General features: G+C 46.9%; 2 protein-coding genes across 2 annotated transcripts in view; both read left to right on the top strand.

Moving 5' to 3' along the window:
* PtA15_5A162 (uncharacterized protein) overlaps positions 1-18447 on the top strand; it is a gene marked incomplete at both ends in the record, with an annotated part of 59963 nt that extends 41516 nt beyond the window's left edge. Inside the window, 14 exons of the mRNA XM_053168893.1 lie at positions 15422-15565; positions 15654-16326; positions 16402-16488; positions 16556-16823; positions 16898-16907; positions 16973-17002; positions 17074-17152; positions 17229-17329; positions 17396-17449; positions 17533-17675; positions 17736-17945; positions 18026-18125; positions 18223-18324; positions 18421-18447. Coding sequence (XP_053020144.1) covers positions 15422-15565; positions 15654-16326; positions 16402-16488; positions 16556-16823; positions 16898-16907; positions 16973-17002; positions 17074-17152; positions 17229-17329; positions 17396-17449; positions 17533-17675; positions 17736-17945; positions 18026-18125; positions 18223-18324; positions 18421-18447 — 2028 coding nt within the window. The remainder of the gene's footprint in view (positions 1-15421; positions 15566-15653; positions 16327-16401; positions 16489-16555; positions 16824-16897; positions 16908-16972; positions 17003-17073; positions 17153-17228; positions 17330-17395; positions 17450-17532; positions 17676-17735; positions 17946-18025; positions 18126-18222; positions 18325-18420) is intronic.
* Positions 18448-19954: 1507 nt separating this feature from the next.
* On the top strand, positions 19955-21317 carry PtA15_5A161 (uncharacterized protein; the record flags this gene model as incomplete). The annotated part of the gene is made up of 2 exons (XM_053168892.1): positions 19955-20048; positions 20125-21317. The coding sequence occupies 2 exons, from the start codon at positions 19955-19957 to the stop codon at positions 21315-21317; spliced, it is 1287 nt and encodes a 428-aa protein (XP_053020143.1).
* Between the last annotated feature and the right edge of the window lie 1379 nt (positions 21318-22696).

Raw genomic sequence — 22696 nt, 5'->3', positions numbered from 1 at the left:
TCTTTTTGCTGTGTGTTCCATTAAACTGGACTGATCTGTTTCCATGCAGAAGTCCCTCTTTTTCTTCCTCCCAAGATTTGACCAAAGCTTTTATGGCATCATCTTTGGATGCATATCCAGCTCCTGATGTGTAATCTTGAGTTTCATCTTGTGTATCATATCCACCTTGAGGGGGAGGAAATAGAGATCCATCACTTGTTTTCTTGATGTTTGTCAAATAAATAAGCATCCCATTTTCCTCCTCTTCATCTTCATCTTCATCTTCCTCTTCATCACTTTCATATTGTAATTTTGGCTCAACATATTCATTAGCCTGTGGATCCTCAAAGTACTTGTTGTGGTCTTGATTTTTCCCCAAAGCTGAAACCTGCAATGTTTCACCATACTTTGCATACATTGATTTTGTTGCATCACTACGGTTCATGATTGCCCTATCAAGCGACTTGATTCTTGCATATAACACAGGGTTTTCTTTGAGTATGCCCATATTCTCCTCTGCATTTATGTGATATTTCACCATGAATTGAGCCATTTGATGGAGAAATATTAAATATGTATCCTTATCCCTTGATTGATAATCAACATTCAATAAAGAACACCTCCAAAGAAGGTCCAGGAATCCATCTGACTTTATGTTCCTCTTTCTTATTCTTTCATTTGATGTAATCTTAAAGAATAGCCCTGTCAATCTATTTTGGTCTATGCTTTGGTAATTTTTCTTAGCAACAATTCGATATGATTTGATTTGGATTGCTAGATGCAAGCGCACCAACTTGGGCCAACTTGAGATACCATCACTAGGGGAAGCTGTTGTTGGCATTGTCAAATCTGAGTGAGAAAATGAAAAATATTGTTTAGGTTGAGTCTCTTTTCATATAATAGGAAGAGATCCCAACCAATGACTTACATTTCAAGAGACCACGCAGCTCTTCAGTAAAAGGGCTTTCCTCCAGGCTGGACTTCAAGTCACCCTTTAAAACAACTGAATAGAAGTCATTCCTTGGGAACTTTCCCCAGATGTAGTTGCATATCATTTCTACCCCAATGTCTTTGTTCAATATTTTGGACAAAGCATCTTCACCAATCAGATTAATCTTTTCTGCAGCAATCAGAAACTCCACCATGGAATCATTTAAATAGAAGATCAGAGTTAAATATTTCTTTATTTGAGATCCCTCTCCTGGTAGGCTTGCCAATAAATTCCATGCTTTGTCTAATTGTTGAATCAGGTTGAATGCTGCTTCATCACGTTCAACCTGGGATATTTCTCTCTGTGCAGAGTGTCTTGAGGTAAAAAGTTCCATGTTGGTGGATATTCCAGTGATGATTTCTTGAAGCTTTTGTTTTTGATTTGCTTCAATAGATGAACTCCCAACCAGAAGTTGTATTGAATACAAATGGTCATCAATTAACTTATCAAGAGTATCTTGATCATCTAAATTTCAAATCAAAAGGAGAACAAAAACCCATCTTCAGATTCACTTTATATCACAAAAACCAGATTAATTGCCTAAATCTAACCATGACTTACCTGTTTATTAATGTTTGATTTGCAAAATTTCATGACCACAAAAACTTATCAGTAAGCCTTTCTTATAAATCAGCGTGGGAGAATTGTTCTGATTCTGACCTGATGCCAATGGCATGAATTCTTTTTTATTCACAGTGGGTTTGAATATCTTGGAGCGCTGGCCAGTTATCTCTGAAGGTTTAGTGGATTCAGTTGAAAATTTCAAATATGGATGGAATTTCTGAAGAAAAAAAAAAACTTACTTTGACCAATCTCTTGATAGCTGGGAGTTTCCTTGTGCATTCCTAACATCTTGCTGGCCACTTAAAAACATATAATTGGGTATCAATTAATACTAGTCATCTGACTAGGCAACAATGTTTCACGTACACTTTCTTCCCTTTTCACGATACACCCACACCTTATTTTGGTTTGATTGCATAATACTTTCAGGTGTGAACAAGCAGACACTTGTTCCCGTCAATCCCAGTAGGAAAACTTGTAAGAGGAAAATGCGTAAAGCCTGCATTGGCAGGCAGAATCTAGCACTCATGTGCTGAGATTGATCAAGTGATAGGTACGTATACTCTTGACTATAGAAAGAAATGAGTTTTTCAGGGAAAAAATATCAACTGCGACTGCTGTTAGGTAGAATGAGAATGATGGGATTGGAATGTCTCGAAGTGGAATTACAGAGGCGCCTGGATTAGCAAATTCTAGGGTCAACCAGTCATTTTATGCTCTCCAACAGTGCACATTTCAAACGTGAAAGCCTCGATCAAGCTTTTGAGTGCATCTCCGCTGTGCACTGTTGGAAATCTTGTACTAAAACCCATGCCTCGGCGGCCGGATGGAACCGCACCGGAGTATCCATACTGAATGCTCCTCAAGGGCCGTGACTTCGAAGACCACAAATGTTGTCCTCGCTGGGAAACGTTGCAAATGATGCCCTATACAGGAATTCTGGAAGGCCTGACAAGCCGCACCAAACTCATGTTTTGTGAGTAGGGTAAAACCGTAAATACCTAACTTGATGCATTATTCAATGCGGCATCGCGCACTGCCACTGTCTTGACGAGGAGCGTGTAGTCACTGTACTCATCTGTTTGTCAGTTTGATTCCTTATGATATTTACATACATAAGGGCAAACAAGTCTGCCAGTGTGCTCATACACCTTATGGAAGTAACAGCCGTCTCCGGTGGCCGACGAGGTCCACGTCACCCTTGCGACGGTTTGGGACCTGCTCCATGGCGTATCACATCATGATTTACTGCCTCATCAATGTCATGCCAGAGGAGAACTCAACACCGAGATGTACTGTGATGCCACAACGACGCCCTCTAAGCGGCCGGGAATACGGTTTGGGCAGCACACCTGGGAATACGTTGAGACACCTATATAAATTGAGGGTTTGGAGACATGCAAGACACAAGCAAGCACGAGTGGCAATGGGAGACACGAGTCGATTGTCAGTCGTCTGCTATTCCAGACTGAGACAGTGCAGAAACTGGAATGCAGGGGCCGCTGTGGTGTACGGCCATTTGCACTCATCTGCAAGACTTCAAATTTCAGCTCCGCCTCCGTCTGAAGATCACCCTATTCAAGATGCACAACTCTCAAGCATGGCAGACCAATGATAATCCAGATTTCAGTGTGTTTCCCCACTCCGACTTTGCTCTGCTCCAACGGATCCGTTCTTAGTCTTTATATTGGTTGATTCCTGTTGTGTGTTGTTTTGGTTTTCTCCTGTATTGTCCTGTTTTTGTCTCATTTAATCACCTGTCAGTAGCTGAGCATTCTCCATCAGCACACAGCACCCTGGGCAAAAATGATCAACAGCCTGGCCATCAGCTGATTTTTGAGCCCAGCAGGTCTGTGAGAGGGATATTCCAGGGGTCTCCTAGATTACTTCCAGGAGTTTGACTGAACTCTGATCCCAGTGCTGCCACATTTGTATATAGAGAGATATCTACACCACTAAGGATCCCTGACAAGAATTGGTTTGAAAACCCCAGATCAAATTGAATTTCAAGTTGCTAGATGCATATTTATTTAAAAAATGATATGTGAGGCAACCAATCAATTTGTGGCAGTATTGATGAGATCAGTGCCATGATAAGTGATAAATGGGCTCAATTTGTCATGCGCAATCCAAATTTTTTGAGCCCCCGGGGGTTGCACATGATAAATGAAATATAACTGGGGCCTAAAAGTAGACACACACCTGATTCTGAATGGGGGGATTCATTGGCCCACAGCAGGCCTGTGTTTATGCTCCTTGGGTTATTTATCTAGCATGTTAAGTTTAGATGCAGGGACAAAGTGGATGAGTGCTTTGAGCTTCCATCTGGATTTGTTTCATCAGCCCCCTGGAGGAACTCCACTCTGTGTGGAGAAGCCCTTTTTGGAGTGTGGGTGTGGCGTGTTTCACCCGCTTCTTCCCAATCCGAACCACCCAAACCGCCCACCGCCCGCCGCCATGCCCAGCCACATCCTGGGGGACGAGGACGAGCAGAGCCAGTTCGGCCAGCAACCATCCGCATCCAGGCCCACCCACGACCCCTACGCCCCAGAACTGCTCGACAGCTTCCACGCCAGCAGCCAGCAGACCCATCTCCCGCTCAGCCACCAGCCAACGCCCCCCTACGGCTACTACCCCCACCACTCGGCCCTCCCCGACGACGACGACGAGGAGGAGGAGGACGAGGACGAGCCGCCCTACCACGACCATCTCCAGCCGCACTTCGACCAGGACCAGAACCCGGCGGCCTACGGAGGCGGCCATCCCAGCAACCCGCGCGGGACCATGCAGGACCTCAACTCGAGCCCCAGCCAGCCCACCTACAACCCGCTCTACGACGACCAGAGCCCCTCGAGCATCAACTCCCACTCTGCCGCCCCATTCAAGACGAGCTTCAACCAGTCAAGAAACCCCCAGAACAGCAACAACCGGCAGTCCTACTCACACTCCCTATCAGCCCATCATCTCCGCCCCACATCCCCCAGCTCAAAGTATGCCCCAGAGGACGATGACGACCAGGATATCATCCACGGCATCCGCTCCATCCCCCTCGTCGACAACCATCCTTCAGCCAACAGCAAACGCCCAATCTCCAAAAAATCCCCCTGCAAAAAATCCGTCCCCCTCAAGGACCGGCTCGAGCAACTCTTCAGCCGCCAGCCCAAAGAACTCACCGGCGAACGGCTGCTCTATCTCAACGACACCCCACGCAACCAACGTGAATTCAAATTTATCAGCAACCACGTCAGCACGACAAAGTATAATATCATCACCTTTCTTCCAAAGTTCCTACTAGGTAAATCTCTTATTCTGCCAAACCACACACACACACATACACAAATTGCATTCAAACTGACACACTATTCTCACTACTACTACTACAAAAAAAAAAAAAAGAACAATTCAGTAAATACGCCAATCTGTTTTTCTTGTTTACGGCATGCATCCAACAAATCCCTAATGTCTCCCCCACCAACCCATACACGACCATCGCACCACTCACCCTCGTCCTACTCGTCGCCGCCTTCAAGGAAATGACCGAAGATATCAAGCGGGGCAAATCGGATGCCGAGCTGAACACCCGGGCGGCGAACATCCTATCAGGAGAGAGTTACATCAAGAAGCCCTGGCAGGATATCAAGGTGGGGGACATCGTCAGACTCGAATCCAACGAACACTTCCCAGCCGACTTGATCCTGCTCAGCTCCTCCGAGCCCGACGGACTAGCATACATCGAAACCAGCAACCTGGATGGCGAAACCAACCTGAAGATCAAACAGGCCCACCTCTCCACAGCCCATCTCACAAGCCCCCAGCTGGCCTCAAGCATCCGCGGACAGCTCCGATCCGAACAACCTAATAACTCGCTCTACACCTACGAAGGCACCATGACCCTCGAAACCTCTCAAATGGCCCAGAAACAAATCTCAATCTCCCCCGATCAAATGCTGCTCAGAGGCGCCCAGCTCAGGAATACTGCCTGGATGTACGGCCTCGTCGTCTTCACCGGACATGAAACCAAGTTGATGCGCAACGCAACGTAAGAGACGCTCCCCTTCCCCATCTCCAGGAATCCATGCTGATTTAGATACCTAATGACTCTTCAGAGCGGCACCCATCAAGCGGACCGCCGTCGAACGAATGGTTAACGTCCAAATCGTCTTCCTGTTCATCATCCTCCTAGTCTTATCGGTCGGCTCATCCATCGGAAGCTTTATCCGCACAGTCAGTCTTACCCACCTAGGAGCACATCACAAACAGCAACCCATCTTGACCCTCTTCTTCATTTCACCAGTACTCTCTCGGAGACCAGCTCTGGTATATCATGCAGGCCGACTCCGGCAAAGACAAGCCGACGTCTTTCATCGAAGATATTCTGACCTTCATCATCCTCTATAACAACTTGATCCCCATCTCGTTAGTCTCTTTCTTCATTACCCATGTATCTTCACCACTCATCATCACCTTTTTTTTTTCTTAGATTGATCGTTACCATGGAGGTGGTCAAGTACCAACAAGCCGCTCTAATCAACTCAGACTTGGACATGTACTACCCGGTGACAGATACGGCAGCGCTCTGTCGAACATCATCACTGGTCGAGGAACTGGGCCAGATCGACTACGTGTTTTCGGACAAGACGGGCACACTAACGAGGAACGTGATGGAGTTCCGACAGTGCTCGATTGGCGGGGTGCCCTACTCGGACGTGGTAGACGAGAACCGCAAGGGAGAGATCTTCCCATTCTCTGATCTCCCCTCCGTCCTCGCCAAGAACGACGCCATTTTTTGATCCGACATCGTGTACTGCGACATGTCTTGACGCTTCAGCCTCAAAGCCTGTATGGCTCCTGTACGTCAGGAATGCCATCAGAAGAAAAACCCCAGTTTCTTTGTTTTCCACTTTGGGGCCTTGAGGGCCCCACCATTGGATTCCTGGAGCGATTTTACTTCGATCCGGCCCTTCGCCGCCCCTGCCTCCCTCGCCCCTCGCCTGGCCCGGCACCCATGTCAAGTGAAATCAGCTGCCCGAACGGGTTTCGTCTGCCTGTACAGTGAAGCTGTACAGGCCTGTGGCTGAAATGCAGAAGTCATTTCAGCCACAAAATTTGGCAAGCTTTTCTGACATTGCTGTACATAGATAGATAAATGATACAGATCTATACAGATGCTCTCATCTGTTTTTCAGTTTGATATTTCATGATACATAATGGCAAACAAGTCTATGCCAGCTTGCTCTTGTCGCTACCTTCATCGGGGCCAGCTGGCTTCTTCCTGACTTAACTAAGCCTCCCGGGACTGGGGGTGCGGAGCACCCCGATGCGAAGCATCTCCCATTCCCAATGGGAGGCTTATGAGTTATCAGCTTTTTTCCGTGTGAGAGTTTCAGGAAATTTGTGGCTTTTGGCCAACTTTTTGAATCAAAGTTACATTACACAGCACGCACTCATTGTGAGTCAGCGAGCTGAAGTACATGGAATAGCTGAGCATCTCAGCTTCAATGTAGTGTCACTTTTGTGATATCTACACTTGAAGGAGAGTGTTGCCCTTGCTCAGCAGTCAAGGTGGATGGATGATGGAGTTCTGTATTTAAATTGAGTCCAAATGGATCTTCTCGGAATTTGCATACACACTTCTGGCCAAACACAAAAAAATCACAAACTTCAAAGGGGGATGGAAGGAGTTTGTGAAGGGGGAAAAAGTGGTGATTGACACCAAAAGAAAGAGAAAAATCAGGCCTTTAATCTGGCACCACAGGCGATAGGAATACACAAGGAGAAGACCCCTGAAAGGGGAGCGGGAAAAAACTCCCACCAAAACACTGAAAGCTCTCAAGCCAAATTCTTGGCTTTACCTGCAAGTCCCTCCCTCGGAGGTCGCGCTTTGCGGGAGGGCGCTTTGCGCCAGCCCAGGCTGTACCAGGGCCCTCTGAAGCGAGGAACTTGTGATAAGTCAGGCTTCTCCCCTGGTTTATCCCCGATCCTCTTGACGCTAGCCGCGCGAGAGGCCCGGAGGACGTCCTGGCACAGGTGCGCATCCGCATCAATGGCGCCCATCTCGGTCCTGGCCATCTCTCTATTGCACTGCTTCCTGCGTCCATATGTCCGGGCCTTGGCTCCGCTTTCTTTCTCGTCGTCGATATCCTCAGCGTCCCAGCGGCACCTTGTTCTTCTTGTTCACCAGAGATGGGAAACGGGTCTGCCGATTGTTGGGAGATCTCAGTTGATAGACGGAGACAGGGATCCTCCCTCAAATGCTAGCCCACGCAAGCGATCATAAGCCCTGCGCAGTACGATGAGCGGATGAAACCATATACTTTGCACCGCCTCCTTCTAATACCACTCCCCTCTTGGGTTACCAGACCAATCAGGGATCAGAAGCAGAGGAAATGGAGCCCGGTGGGCGGCACTCTGAGTGTTATGACGAGGCTGTGATTTAACTGAGACTGTGTGTGTATAAGACTAAGATCCTGACAATGGAAGAAAACTAATAAAAAGAGAGATCCAAAATGACACCTAGACCAGAAAAACTAATAACACAATTTTTTTGAAAGACAACCAATCTACCGTGTGAGACCACGCCAAGGAAACAGCCTACAATCATGGGATTGCGTGCAGATAAGCTGAGCTTTGGAGGGATTTTTGACAACAAAAAACAAACCTGACCAAGAGAGTAGTGAAATCAAACCAAAACAGAAAGATTGACCCAAGACTTGAAAGACGTTTGAACACAGAGATGTAAAGAAGACATCCAATCTAGTGTGTGAGACCACGCCAAGGAAACAGCCTATGATCATGGGATTGGGTGCAGATAAGCTGACCTTTGGAGTTATTTTTGACAATGAAAAACAAACCCAACCAAGAGAGTAGTGAAATCAAACCAAAACAGAAATATTGACCCAAAACTTGAATGAAATTTCAACACAGAAACATATAGAAGGTTCAAGCCAAGGAAACAGACAATCAAATGAAGGGAAACCCTAGAAAAGCCTGATAGCTATAAACCTGAGTTTATCACTTGGAGGATACCATATTCCAATGTGAAACAGAAAGGAAAAACACTCAAGCCATTCTAAACCTTTATTAAACACTGGGTATTAGCATGGATCAGCATTAATCATTACTGTTTAGGAATACTGGTCTTCAATCTATATTCAAGGAATTTCACAATTTCATTATATTTATATCGGGGTGTGAGGTTCATGTACTCCATGTATTTGCTGTAGTTATCATCACTGGCAAAATGTATGAAATTTTTCATCTTTCCTGAGCTTGGATCTTTTCTTTGTGTGTAAATTTTACTCAAACTATAGAGGAATTCACCAGGCTTGTGGTTTGGGTAGATATAATCTGCTACTTGACGGCCATGATTTTTTTCAAATTTTGCTACTTGACGGCCATGTTCTTTTTCAAATTCAGCTTCATTTCCATGAAAAGGGGCATACTCTATACCATCAATGATTTTTCGTCTCCTTGCCACGGTATAGTCACTTTCAAACTTCAAAAGTCCATTCAGAATGTACATAAATTCACTTCTCTCATTGAGTTCAATAATGTAATCTGCCATCTTTTTGCTGTGTGTTCCATTAAACTGGACTGATCTGTTTCCATGCAGAAGTCCCTCTTTTTCTTCCTCCCAAGATTTGACCAAAGCTTTTATGGCATCATCTTTGGATGCATATCCAGCTCCTGATGTGTAATCTTGAGTTTCATCTTGTGTATCATATCCACCTTGAGGGGGAGGAAATAGAGATCCATCACTTGTTTTCTTGATGTTTGTCAAATAAATAAGCATCCCATTTTCCTCCTCTTCATCTTCATCTTCATCTTCCTCTTCATCACTTTCATATTGTAATTTTGGCTCAACATATTCATTAGCCTGTGGATCCTCAAAGTACTTGTTGTGGTCTTGATTTTTCCCCAAAGCTGAAACCTGCAATGTTTCACCATACTTTGCATACATTGATTTTGTTGCATCACTACGGTTCATGATTGCCCTATCAAGCGACTTGATTCTTGCATATAACACAGGGTTTTCTTTGAGTATGCCCATATTCTCCTCTGCATTTATGTGATATTTCACCATGAATTGAGCCATTTGATGGAGAAATATTAAATATGTATCCTTATCCCTTGATTGATAATCAACATTCAATAAAGAACACCTCCAAAGAAGGTCCAGGAATCCATCTGACTTTATGTTCCTCTTTCTTATTCTTTCATTTGATGTAATCTTAAAGAATAGCCCTGTCAATCTATTTTGGTCTATGCTTTGGTAATTTTTCTTAGCAACAATTCGATATGATTTGATTTGGATTGCTAGATGCAAGCGCACCAACTTGGGCCAACTTGAGATACCATCACTAGGGGAAGCTGTTGTTGGCATTGTCAAATCTGAGTGAGAAAATGAAAAATATTGTTTAGGTTGAGTCTCTTTTCATATAATAGGAAGAGATCCCAACCAATGACTTACATTTCAAGAGACCACGCAGCTCTTCAGTAAAAGGGCTTTCCTCCAGGCTGGACTTCAAGTCACCCTTTAAAACAACTGAATAGAAGTCATTCCTTGGGAACTTTCCCCAGATGTAGTTGCATATCATTTCTACCCCAATGTCTTTGTTCAATATTTTGGACAAAGCATCTTCACCAATCAGATTAATCTTTTCTGCAGCAATCAGAAACTCCACCATGGAATCATTTAAATAGAAGATCAGAGTTAAATATTTCTTTATTTGAGATCCCTCTCCTGGTAGGCTTGCCAATAAATTCCATGCTTTGTCTAATTGTTGAATCAGGTTGAATGCTGCTTCATCACGTTCAACCTGGGATATTTCTCTCTGTGCAGAGTGTCTTGAGGTAAAAAGTTCCATGTTGGTGGATATTCCAGTGATGATTTCTTGAAGCTTTTGTTTTTGATTTGCTTCAATAGATGAACTCCCAACCAGAAGTTGTATTGAATACAAATGGTCATCAATTAACTTATCAAGAGTATCTTGATCATCTAAATTTCAAATCAAAAGGAGAACAAAAACCCATCTTCAGATTCACTTTATATCACAAAAACCAGATTAATTGCCTAAATCTAACCATGACTTACCTGTTTATTAATGTTTGATTTGCAAAATTTCATGACCACAAAAACTTATCAGTAAGCCTTTCTTATAAATCAGCGTGGGAGAATTGTTCTGATTCTGACCTGATGCCAATGGCATGAATTCTTTTTTATTCACAGTGGGTTTGAATATCTTGGAGCGCTGGCCAGTTATCTCTGAAGGTTTAGTGGATTCAGTTGAAAATTTCAAATATGGATGGAATTTCTGAAGAAAAAAAAAAACTTACTTTGACCAATCTCTTGATAGCTGGGAGTTTCCTTGTGCATTCCTAACATCTTGCTGGCCACTTAAAAACATATAATTGGGTATCAATTAATACTAGTCATCTGACTAGGCAACAATGTTTCACGTACACTTTCTTCCCTTTTCACGATACACCCACACCTTATTTTGGTTTGATTGCATAATACTTTCAGGTGTGAACAAGCAGACACTTGTTCCCGTCAATCCCAGTAGGAAAACTTGTAAGAGGAAAATGCGTAAAGCCTGCATTGGCAGGCAGAATCTAGCACTCATGTGCTGAGATTGATCAAGTGATAGGTACGTATACTCTTGACTATAGAAAGAAATGAGTTTTTCAGGGAAAAAATATCAACTGCGACTGCTGTTAGGTAGAATGAGAATGATGGGATTGGAATGTCTCGAAGTGGAATTACAGAGGCGCCTGGATTAGCAAATTCTAGGGTCAACCAGTCATTTTATGCTCTCCAACAGTGCACATTTCAAACGTGAAAGCCTCGATCAAGCTTTTGAGTGCATCTCCGCTGTGCACTGTTGGAAATCTTGTACTAAAACCCATGCCTCGGCGGCCGGATGGAACCGCACCGGAGTATCCATACTGAATGCTCCTCAAGGGCCGTGACTTCGAAGACCACAAATGTTGTCCTCGCTGGGAAACGTTGCAAATGATGCCCTATACAGGAATTCTGGAAGGCCTGACAAGCCGCACCAAACTCATGTTTTGTGAGTAGGGTAAAACCGTAAATACCTAACTTGATGCATTATTCAATGCGGCATCGCGCACTGCCACTGTCTTGACGAGGAGCGTGTAGTCACTGTACTCATCTGTTTGTCAGTTTGATTCCTTATGATATTTACATACATAAGGGCAAACAAGTCTGCCAGTGTGCTCATACACCTTATGGAAGTAACAGCCGTCTCCGGTGGCCGACGAGGTCCACGTCACCCTTGCGACGGTTTGGGACCTGCTCCATGGCGTATCACATCATGATTTACTGCCTCATCAATGTCATGCCAGAGGAGAACTCAACACCGAGATGTACTGTGATGCCACAACGACGCCCTCTAAGCGGCCGGGAATACGGTTTGGGCAGCACACCTGGGAATACGTTGAGACACCTATATAAATTGAGGGTTTGGAGACATGCAAGACACAAGCAAGCACGAGTGGCAATGGGAGACACGAGTCGATTGTCAGTCGTCTGCTATTCCAGACTGAGACAGTGCAGAAACTGGAATGCAGGGGCCGCTGTGGTGTACGGCCATTTGCACTCATCTGCAAGACTTCAAATTTCAGCTCCGCCTCCGTCTGAAGATCACCCTATTCAAGATGCACAACTCTCAAGCATGGCAGACCAATGATAATCCAGATTTCAGTGTGTTTCCCCACTCCGACTTTGCTCTGCTCCAACGGATCCGTTCTTAGTCTTTATATTGGTTGATTCCTGTTGTGTGTTGTTTTGGTTTTCTCCTGTATTGTCCTGTTTTTGTCTCATTTAATCACCTGTCAGTAGCTGAGCATTCTCCATCAGCACACAGCACCCTGGGCAAAAATGATCAACAGCCTGGCCATCAGCTGATTTTTGAGCCCAGCAGGTCTGTGAGAGGGATATTCCAGGGGTCTCCTAGATTACTTCCAGGAGTTTGACTGAACTCTGATCCCAGTGCTGCCACATTTGTATATAGAGAGATATCTACACCACTAAGGATCCCTGACAAGAATTGGTTTGAAAACCCCAGATCAAATTGAATTTCAAGTTGCTAGATGCATATTTATTTAAAAAATGATATGTGAGGCAACCAATCAATTTGTGGCAGTATTGATGAGATCAGTGCCATGATAAGTGATAAATGGGCTCAATTTGTCATGCGCAATCCAAATTTTTTGAGCCCCCGGGGGTTGCACATGATAAATGAAATATAACTGGGGCCTAAAAGTAGACACACACCTGATTCTGAATGGGGGGATTCATTGGCCCACAGCAGGCCTGTGTTTATGCTCCTTGGGTTATTTATCTAGCATGTTAAGTTTAGATGCAGGGACAAAGTGGATGAGTGCTTTGAGCTTCCATCTGGATTTGTTTCATCAGCCCCCTGGAGGAACTCCACTCTGTGTGGAGAAGCCCTTTTTGGAGTGTGGGTGTGGCGTGTTTCACCCGCTTCTTCCCAATCCGAACCACCCAAACCGCCCACCGCCCGCCGCCATGCCCAGCCACATCCTGGGGGACGAGGACGAGCAGAGCCAGTTCGGCCAGCAACCATCCGCATCCAGGCCCACCCACGACCCCTACGCCCCAGAACTGCTCGACAGCTTCCACGCCAGCAGCCAGCAGACCCATCTCCCGCTCAGCCACCAGCCAACGCCCCCCTACGGCTACTACCCCCACCACTCGGCCCTCCCCGACGACGACGACGAGGAGGAGGAGGACGAGGACGAGCCGCCCTACCACGACCATCTCCAGCCGCACTTCGACCAGGACCAGAACCCGGCGGCCTACGGAGGCGGCCATCCCAGCAACCCGCGCGGGACCATGCAGGACCTCAACTCGAGCCCCAGCCAGCCCACCTACAACCCGCTCTACGACGACCAGAGCCCCTCGAGCATCAACTCCCACTCTGCCGCCCCATTCAAGACGAGCTTCAACCAGTCAAGAAACCCCCAGAACAGCAACAACCGGCAGTCCTACTCACACTCCCTATCAGCCCATCATCTCCGCCCCACATCCCCCAGCTCAAAGTATGCCCCAGAGGACGATGACGACCAGGATATCATCCACGGCATCCGCTCCATCCCCCTCGTCGACAACCATCCTTCAGCCAACAGCAAACGCCCAATCTCCAAAAAATCCCCCTGCAAAAAATCCGTCCCCCTCAAGGACCGGCTCGAGCAACTCTTCAGCCGCCAGCCCAAAGAACTCACCGGCGAACGGCTGCTCTATCTCAACGACACCCCACGCAACCAACGTGAATTCAAATTTATCAGCAACCACGTCAGCACGACAAAGTATAATATCATCACCTTTCTTCCAAAGTTCCTACTAGGTAAATCTCTTATTCTGCCAAACCACACACACACACATACACAAATTGCATTCAAACTGACACACTATTCTCACTACTACTACTACAAAAAAAAAAAAAAGAACAATTCAGTAAATACGCCAATCTGTTTTTCTTGTTTACGGCATGCATCCAACAAATCCCTAATGTCTCCCCCACCAACCCATACACGACCATCGCACCACTCACCCTCGTCCTACTCGTCGCCGCCTTCAAGGAAATGACCGAAGATATCAAGCGGGGCAAATCGGATGCCGAGCTGAACACCCGGGCGGCGAACATCCTATCAGGAGAGAGTTACATCAAGAAGCCCTGGCAGGATATCAAGGTGGGGGACATCGTCAGACTCGAATCCAACGAACACTTCCCAGCCGACTTGATCCTGCTCAGCTCCTCCGAGCCCGACGGACTAGCATACATCGAAACCAGCAACCTGGATGGCGAAACCAACCTGAAGATCAAACAGGCCCACCTCTCCACAGCCCATCTCACAAGCCCCCAGCTGGCCTCAAGCATCCGCGGACAGCTCCGATCCGAACAACCTAATAACTCGCTCTACACCTACGAAGGCACCATGACCCTCGAAACCTCTCAAATGGCCCAGAAACAAATCTCAATCTCCCCCGATCAAATGCTGCTCAGAGGCGCCCAGCTCAGGAATACTGCCTGGATGTACGGCCTCGTCGTCTTCACCGGACATGAAACCAAGTTGATGCGCAACGCAACGTAAGAGACGCTCCCCTTCCCCATCTCCAGGAATCCATGCTGATTTAGATACCTAATGACTCTTCAGAGCGGCACCCATCAAGCGGACCGCCGTCGAACGAATGGTTAACGTCCAAATCGTCTTCCTGTTCATCATCCTCCTAGTCTTATCGGTCGGCTCATCCATCGGAAGCTTTATCCGCACAGTCAGTCTTACCCACCTAGGAGCACATCACAAACAGCAACCCATCTTGACCCTCTTCTTCATTTCACCAGTACTCTCTCGGAGACCAGCTCTGGTATATCATGCAGGCCGACTCCGGCAAAGACAAGCCGACGTCTTTCATCGAAGATATTCTGACCTTCATCATCCTCTATAACAACTTGATCCCCATCTCGTTAGTCTCTTTCTTCATTACCCATGTATCTTCACCACTCATCATCACCTTTTTTTTTTCTTAGATTGATCGTTACCATGGAGGTGGTCAAGTACCAACAAGCCGCTCTAATCAACTCAGACTTGGACATGTACTACCCGGTGACAGATACGGCAGCGCTCTGTCGAACATCATCACTGGTCGAGGAACTGGGCCAGATCGACTACGTGTTTTCGGACAAGACGGGCACACTAACGAGGAACGTGATGGAGTTCCGACAGTGCTCGATTGGCGGGGTGCCCTACTCGGACGTGGTAGACGAGAACCGCAAGGGAGAGATCTTCCCATTCTCTGATCTCCCCTCCGTCCTCGCCAAGAACGACGACGGCGAAAAGGTCACCAGAGAATTCTTGACCCTCCTTGCTACCTGCCATACCGTCATTCCCGAAGAGAAAGATGGGAAAATCATCTATCAAGCCAGTAGTCCCGACGAAGCCGCTTTGGTTGCTGGCGCAGAAGTTCTAAACTACCGATTCCAAGTGAATGACTTTCGCTGTGATGGTCTTTATAGCTGGTTTCTTTTTCTTTTTTTGCTGACGACATAGTTCTTTCCTCGATGATTGATAGGTGCGCAAGCCTCAGTCAATCTTGATTCAGGCCAATGGAATATCAGAAGAGTATCAAGTACTCAACATTCTCGAATTTAACAGTACCCGGAAACGGATGTCGTCGATCATCCGGGCACCCGACGGGAGGATCATCCTATATTGCAAGGGAGCCGACACGGTAATCCTGGAGCGATGTGCGCCGCACCAGCCGTACAAGGAGAGCACACTAGTCCATCTCGAGGAGTATGCGACAGAAGGGCTGCGGACGTTATGTATAGCGATGCGAGAGATTCCGGAGGAAGAGTACCAGCCGTGGGCGGCGATCTATGAGCGGGCGGCGGCGACGGTGAATGGGCGGACGGAGGAGATCGACAAAGCCTCGGAGCTGATCGAGAAGAACTTGTTCCTCCTGGGCGCGACGGCGATCGAGGATAAGCTCCAGGAAGGCGTCCCCGACACCATCTATACCCTCCAACAGGCTGGCATCAAGGTCTGGGTCCTCACCGGCGACCGCCAGGAAACCGCGATCAACATCGGCCTCAGTTGTCGCCTCATCTCCGAATCTATGAACCTCGTCATCGTCAACGAAGAGTCTGCTGACGCTACCGCTGACTTCATCCATAAACGGCTCCTCGCTCTTCGCTCCGCCTCTAACAACACTGCCGATTCTGAAGACCTCGCGCTCATCATCGGTCTGTTCATCTCTCACTCTCACTCTCTTGCTTAACTGTCGCTCACTCTCCCATCCACGCATGTTGTTTATTTAGATGGGAAAAGTTTGGGATTCGCATTGGACAAGTCGATTTCGAAGGCGTTTCTGGAACTGGCGGTGCTATGCAAAGCGGTCGTATGTTGTGAGTAGAAGATCTTACGAGGTTGACGGGGGAGAGAGAGGCAAGAGATTGACGAGGGAGAGGACAGGTCGAGTGTCGCCGTTACAGAAAGCGCTAGTGGTCAAGCTCGTGAAGAAGAACATCAAGGGCTCGATCACCTTGGCCATCGGCGACGGCGCCAACGACGTCAGCATGATCCAGGCCGCTCATGTCGGCATCGGGATCAGCGGTGTCGAGGGCCTCCAGGCCGCCCGCTCCGCCGACGTCGCTATCTCCCAGTTCAGGTTCCTCAAGAAACTCCTCCTCGTCCATGGTACATGGAGTTATGTTAGATTGACTAAGTTGATCCTTTACTCGTCAGTTTTTTCTTCTTCCTCTTCTATCGCCATCGTCCTTCTTACTAACCATCTCTTTTCCTGCCTTGTTTTAGATTCTATAAAGTCTGTCTCCTCTTCTCTTGGTCTAAAAGTACACAAACTCTGAAACTGACATCATGAATCCTTAGAACATCACTCTGTATCTCATTGGGTTTTATGTGAGTTTTCTTTCCAACTCTTTGCAAGCTCTCATGCGACTCACACAACGACACCATCTGCACGCTTACAGTTCTCGTTTGCGAACGGGTTTTCGGGCCAAGTGTTATTCGAATCATGGACCTTGACGTTCTACAACGTGCTCTTCACCGGTCCGTGCATCTCGAAACCCGGCCGAATCGGTCTCTCTCCATCCTCTATACTCATAATTCTTGCCGGTTTTCATAGTCATGCCGCCCTTCGTTCTCGGCGTCCTCGACCAGTTCGTCAGCGCCCGGATGCTGGATCGGTATCCCGAGCTCTACACCCTTGGCCAGCGCAACATCTTTGTTCAGTCTCTCCCCCCCACTTTTCGGTCTTGCTCTGCCACTCATCTGTCTCTCCTTCCTTTGCAGTTCACTCGTCGGATATTCTGGGAGTGGGTTGCCACAGCGGTGTATCATTCAGTCGTCCGTAACCCCTCACACTTTTCCACATACACGCGTGAAACCTCCTAATGCTCAGAGCTTCTTCTTGTGTTGGATTTGTTTAGTTCATCTTCTTTGTCACCGCTCTCATCTTCAAAGACGACCTGATCTTGCATCAAGGATGGATCTCGGGCCAGTGGCTATGGGGCACGACGACGTATTTGGTGACCCTATTGACGGTGCTCGGGAAGGCCGCGATCATCTCTGAGTGAGTCCCGGAGTGCGAGAGCAAGATTTAGCTTCGCTGACGGGGATTTTCGGGCGCCAGTTTGTGGACGAAATGGACGCTGCTGGCGATCCCCGGCTCGTTCGCCCTGACGCTCTTCATCCTGCCCACATACGCCTCCACCGCCCCACACATCGGCGTGAGCAAGGAGTACTACGGGCTCATGCCCCGCATGCTCTCCAGCTCGGTCTTCTACTTCTGTCTGCTGCTGATCCCCATCGGTTGTCTGGCCCGGGACTTGGCCTGGAAAGCGTGCGTCCCTTCTTCCCCCTCCTGCCTCACATGATAATGGCTCTCATTGAAGGCCTTTCGTCGGTGCTGTGAATATATAGGTACAAGAGATTGTTCAGACCAGAGGCGTACCACATCGTCCAAGAGATCCAGAAATTCAACTTGCCAGACTACAGGCCCCGGATGGAGCAGTTCCAGAAGGTCCGTCCTCTCTCTCTCTCTCCCCTTTTTCGATCAGATCGCTCTTGGAAAGACGAGAAACTCATGACGAGGATGGTGGTGGTGTGGTGTGTAACAGGCTATCAAGAAGGTTAGGGCCGTTCAGAGACTGCGGAGGAATAGAGGCTTCGCGTTCTCGCAGACTGAAGAAGGCCAAGAACAGCTCATCCGCTCGTACGACGTCAGTGCCCACTTTCTCCTTTTCACTCTTGGTCTTCGATGTGTGTATTGATCCCTCTCGTTTTTTTTTCACCTTCGGTCGGTCGGTCGTATGCAGACAACGATCAAAAAAGCCAAAGGATAACCACTCCTACTCCTTTCCTCTCTTCCTTCTTCGTTCTGCATCCCTTCTTCCATATCGCTTCTCTCCCCCCTCACTTCGCCTTACCCTTCCTCTCCTCGCTTCGTCATCATCCGCCCGTCTTTTGTCTTGCCTCTTTTTAACATAACCAGAGTATTTTCATCAACAACCAAGGGGTTTTTTTATAGAAGTACAGGGAAGCTATCCGATCCATCTTTTTCAACTACCTCCCAAAGATATCATTTTTTTTTCATCACCATCAGTATTATTATCATCCTTCGTTCCCTTTTCGTTCCCTTTTCGTTTTGTGTGTTTTTGAATACGTAGTTTTAGTAGTTATATATATATATACAGCTCCCAAGTCCTTTCTTCTTTCGTTCTCTACTTCGTTTTCGCGGCTCTTTTCACAAGTCGATCTTCATTTTGGGTGTTTGGGGGGAAAGGGTAGTAGGATTGGAATCATCATCACATCCGTGCATCTTTCTTCATGTCGTTGTTTCAGTCTCATGGATGGATGGATGAACTCGGCTAGGACAGATCTCGCTGGCTTTTCTCGTGGTACAGGCGGCCGGCCGGCGGCCAAGGAGGTCTGAGCCTGCCCGCCGAGGATAGGTACCGCCTGGACGCTGCACCAAGCAGCAGATGACAGCCTTCAAAACTGGCCAATGAATTTCTTGTCGGCGGGTGGAGTTCTCAGATTTTGGGCCAAAGAGTGGAGGACTTCCCGTCACTTTTGAACAGATCTGGAATTTCAGATTTCGCAGGGAAATCTGGAATCTGGAACTCTGGATCACTTCGGGGATCTTCGGGGACCCAGATTTCCCTGCGAAATTTGATATCTGGTGACTCAGATCTGACTTTCCAGAGCACCCTGGCTCCTCAAACAACTTCAGGCGGCAAGGGCTGGCTGCAAAAAAAGCGGGGCTCGTGCGGAGAAAAATGCGAAATTCGGAGATCCTGTGATGAGCGCATACATCGAGGGTTCTCTAAATTAACGGATCCCGCATGATCCTGCCTGATCCATGGCGATCATCACACTATTGACGTCATCAGAGCCTGGGCTTCCTCGTGTCTGTGTATTTTCGCCTGTCTTTTGGACTTGTTTCTGCCCGAATCGGAATCTCCTTTCATCATAAGGTGCTGGCCCTTCCTTCCTTATCGCTTTCAACTCCAACAACAGGCAAAAGCAAGTTCTAACACAAAGCAAGCGTCGCGTTCTCTTTCGTTGTTTGATTCGTCGTCTTACATATTACATACCAACTTGGTTATCATCGTTCAGGCATTACCTAGTACGAATTACGATTACTGAGATCGGCATCATTGTCTTGAATTTATCACAGGTATGATTTTATTTGATTCCACTGTCCTTCATTTCTTTAGCTCTTGACAATCGTTGTCTTGACTCACATTGTCTTTCATATGCTGCGACGCTTGCCACACCACCGCCACACCAAACACCAGCGCGCCCGGGACCTCCGTAGCTTGACGCCGTCGAAAATCGATTCGCAAGATGGCTGAGCCTGCTATAACCGAATCGGTGGCGGGTATCGTCCAATCCTTTCAATCAATGAACCACCATGGAAAGTCCGAACAGCAGTATCAAGGTATCTCCTTTGTGAACATTCTAAACGCCAGGAAGCCATCGTCCATGCTGATACAAATCTGTTGTGCGGAACTTAGACATTTTCAGGGGATCGGTCAGCCTCCTACGCAAACGACTTGATAACGGTGTAGACCGGCCGTTGCCTGCTTGCGACCCAGCCCCGGCGGATAGAAACGCAACAGACATACGGAACGAAACTCCGTACCGATTGGGACAATCTCTCTTGCCCGGATTACGAGGAGAGCTGCAATCATTATCACTCGCCTTGAGCTCACCCAGCTCGCAAAATGACTGTAGCTCCTGGTACGACGGTATTTTGGACACCTTGATGGAAATCGATGACCTTGTGGATCGAATTGATGCGTCGATCATCGCGATTCGAGCCGACCACAAACCCTGGAATCCGCATCGCGGAATGTACCAACATATGCCATACTTGGATCCCTCTCGCATCAGAAGCCTTGTATGCCAGGTCAAAGAGCTCTTCGAAACAGAACTTCTTCAAGTCGTTACGACATGCAGCACGTTTTTTGATGATGGGTTCAGTCTCTCCAACCCATCGACTTACAACCTCTCGATTACTAAAGGAACCAATGATTGCGCTCGAATGACCGCGATATCCACGGATAAAATCAATGCCTTGATTCAATGGCTCCACACCTCTATGATCAAACTTGTGGAGCAAGAATGGCAGAAGCTGGTCGAGCATGTTGACGACTCAATCGAATCGGTTCTTCTAGACATACGTAGGCATCCGCTCGACCCCTATTATGACGAACCGGATGAAGAGACTTTGCAGTTCATCGAAATATACGAAAAGCCACAAAAGGATATATTTCGAGCCGCGGTTCCGCTCCTGAAGCTGTGTCGCATATATTTAAACCAGCTTGCGCGACGATCAATCAGCACCCAGCGTTTAATATTTCTTGATCCATCGATGCATATAGACATGGACCAATTAAAAAAGTTATTCAAATCAACCCACCAAGCCGTATCTGATATATCTGAATTCATTCTCGCGATAGATGCCGGCTGCGAAAAAGAGCACTTTGTTGAGGCGGCAAAAATGCTTCTAGATAACGTAGTTGGAGTTGGAGGTTTGTCGCCACTCTTGCAGGAATATTGGGACTCTTTGTTGGAAAGCACCGATCCGGGAGTCAATGGGGAAGTGCTTTGCCAAGCTCGTCAGTGGCTCAAATCTTGGACGGAACAGTTCATATTGGGGATTCTAAATTTCGCGGTAACTACGAACGATCCGCACTGGAGATAGCTCAATCACAAAGACCTAGTGACGATCTCCACTTCGGTGACGAGAACATGGACGAGAGCGAATTCGATTCCAAGGACGGCTAAGTGTTCGTTAAAGAAGAGTTGATGCGGGGCGGATAGGATGGAGAAACCCTTTGAGGATCTGGAAATGTATATCTCGGCCCATTCCCCAAACCACCATCAAGGCCGCTCTCTCTCGCTTATTTGTGTAACCAATTGTCGCTCTTATTTCATCAGTCAATCATGCTTCCAGAAACATTGGTGAATGCTATCTGCGGCACTTTTGTGTTGATTTCAAGCATAACATCCGGTTTTGTCAAAGGTACTAGAACGACTCATGTTAAAACCAGCAGTCCCAATCTTGGGGTGCTAGATAGATGTATTATCCAGAACATTATCTATGTCTATGTAGCCATCACCTTTTCAGAATCCTGGATGGAATCACTCACCTTCATGTTCACCACAGGAAATTTTCACGCCTGGCTTCAGGGAACACCAATTGGTACCTGTTGAGGGGTACCCCGCACTGCTTGGTGAGTGCTGCTTGCACCCGCCAGGCTGGGGCATGCCTGTGTGGTGAAAGCCACACTAAAAAATAGTGACTCCCTGAGCTTACTTCAGGAAAGTTTTTATGAGGGTTTCACACCCTCACTCAAATATTGTGGCATACAAAAATGTGAAATATTAAAAATATGTATATTGAATCATAGAAGGCCTCAAGATAAAATCAAATGGACCCCAGAAATTGAATCTAAAGCCAACTTGACCCCTAGTCACCGCTAGAGGCATCACTGGAACCTAGAGAATGTTGATTGGGTCCCTGGTACCAACGGGTACCGCCGTGTTTTGTGACTAAAAACATGTACCTCACACCACACCCCGCACTGCTTGGCAGGTACCACCGGTACCGTGGGTACCGCCAGGGCTATTTTCTGTCTCCCTCTTTGTAAGAATGAAATTGATGCAAAAAATACTACCAAAAATTTTATGATGAATAAAAGCCTTCAAAATCCACCTTAATTTCTGCTATAATTCTTTTTACTACAAACTAGGCTGTATAAACTAAGTGCTATGCAAAATATTTAATCAAGCTCAATCATCATCCAATACTACAATATTTCTTTTTGACTTCCTATTGGTCTTGCTGGCAGTGTCATATCCCTGTTTCCACGTGGCCAATGTGCCTTCTTTGATTTGTTTATTCTTTGAGTAGAACACAACATTGATTCCGCTGCTGATTGAGTTTGGTTTGAGTCGGTGCCTTTTTGAGGAGATGTAATCCCGACCAAAGCTAAAGGCTCTTTCCACATCAACAGACATTGCTAGTCAATCAAGTACAAGAAATGTTAGATGAAGCAGAAAATTATGATGTATTGTTAG

The sequence above is a fragment of the Puccinia triticina genome, chromosome 5A (genome assembly GCF_026914185.1).
Source record: "Puccinia triticina chromosome 5A, complete sequence".
NCBI lineage: Eukaryota > Fungi > Basidiomycota > Pucciniomycetes > Pucciniales > Pucciniaceae > Puccinia > Puccinia triticina.
This window is presented reverse-complemented; position numbering and strand designations above follow the sequence as displayed.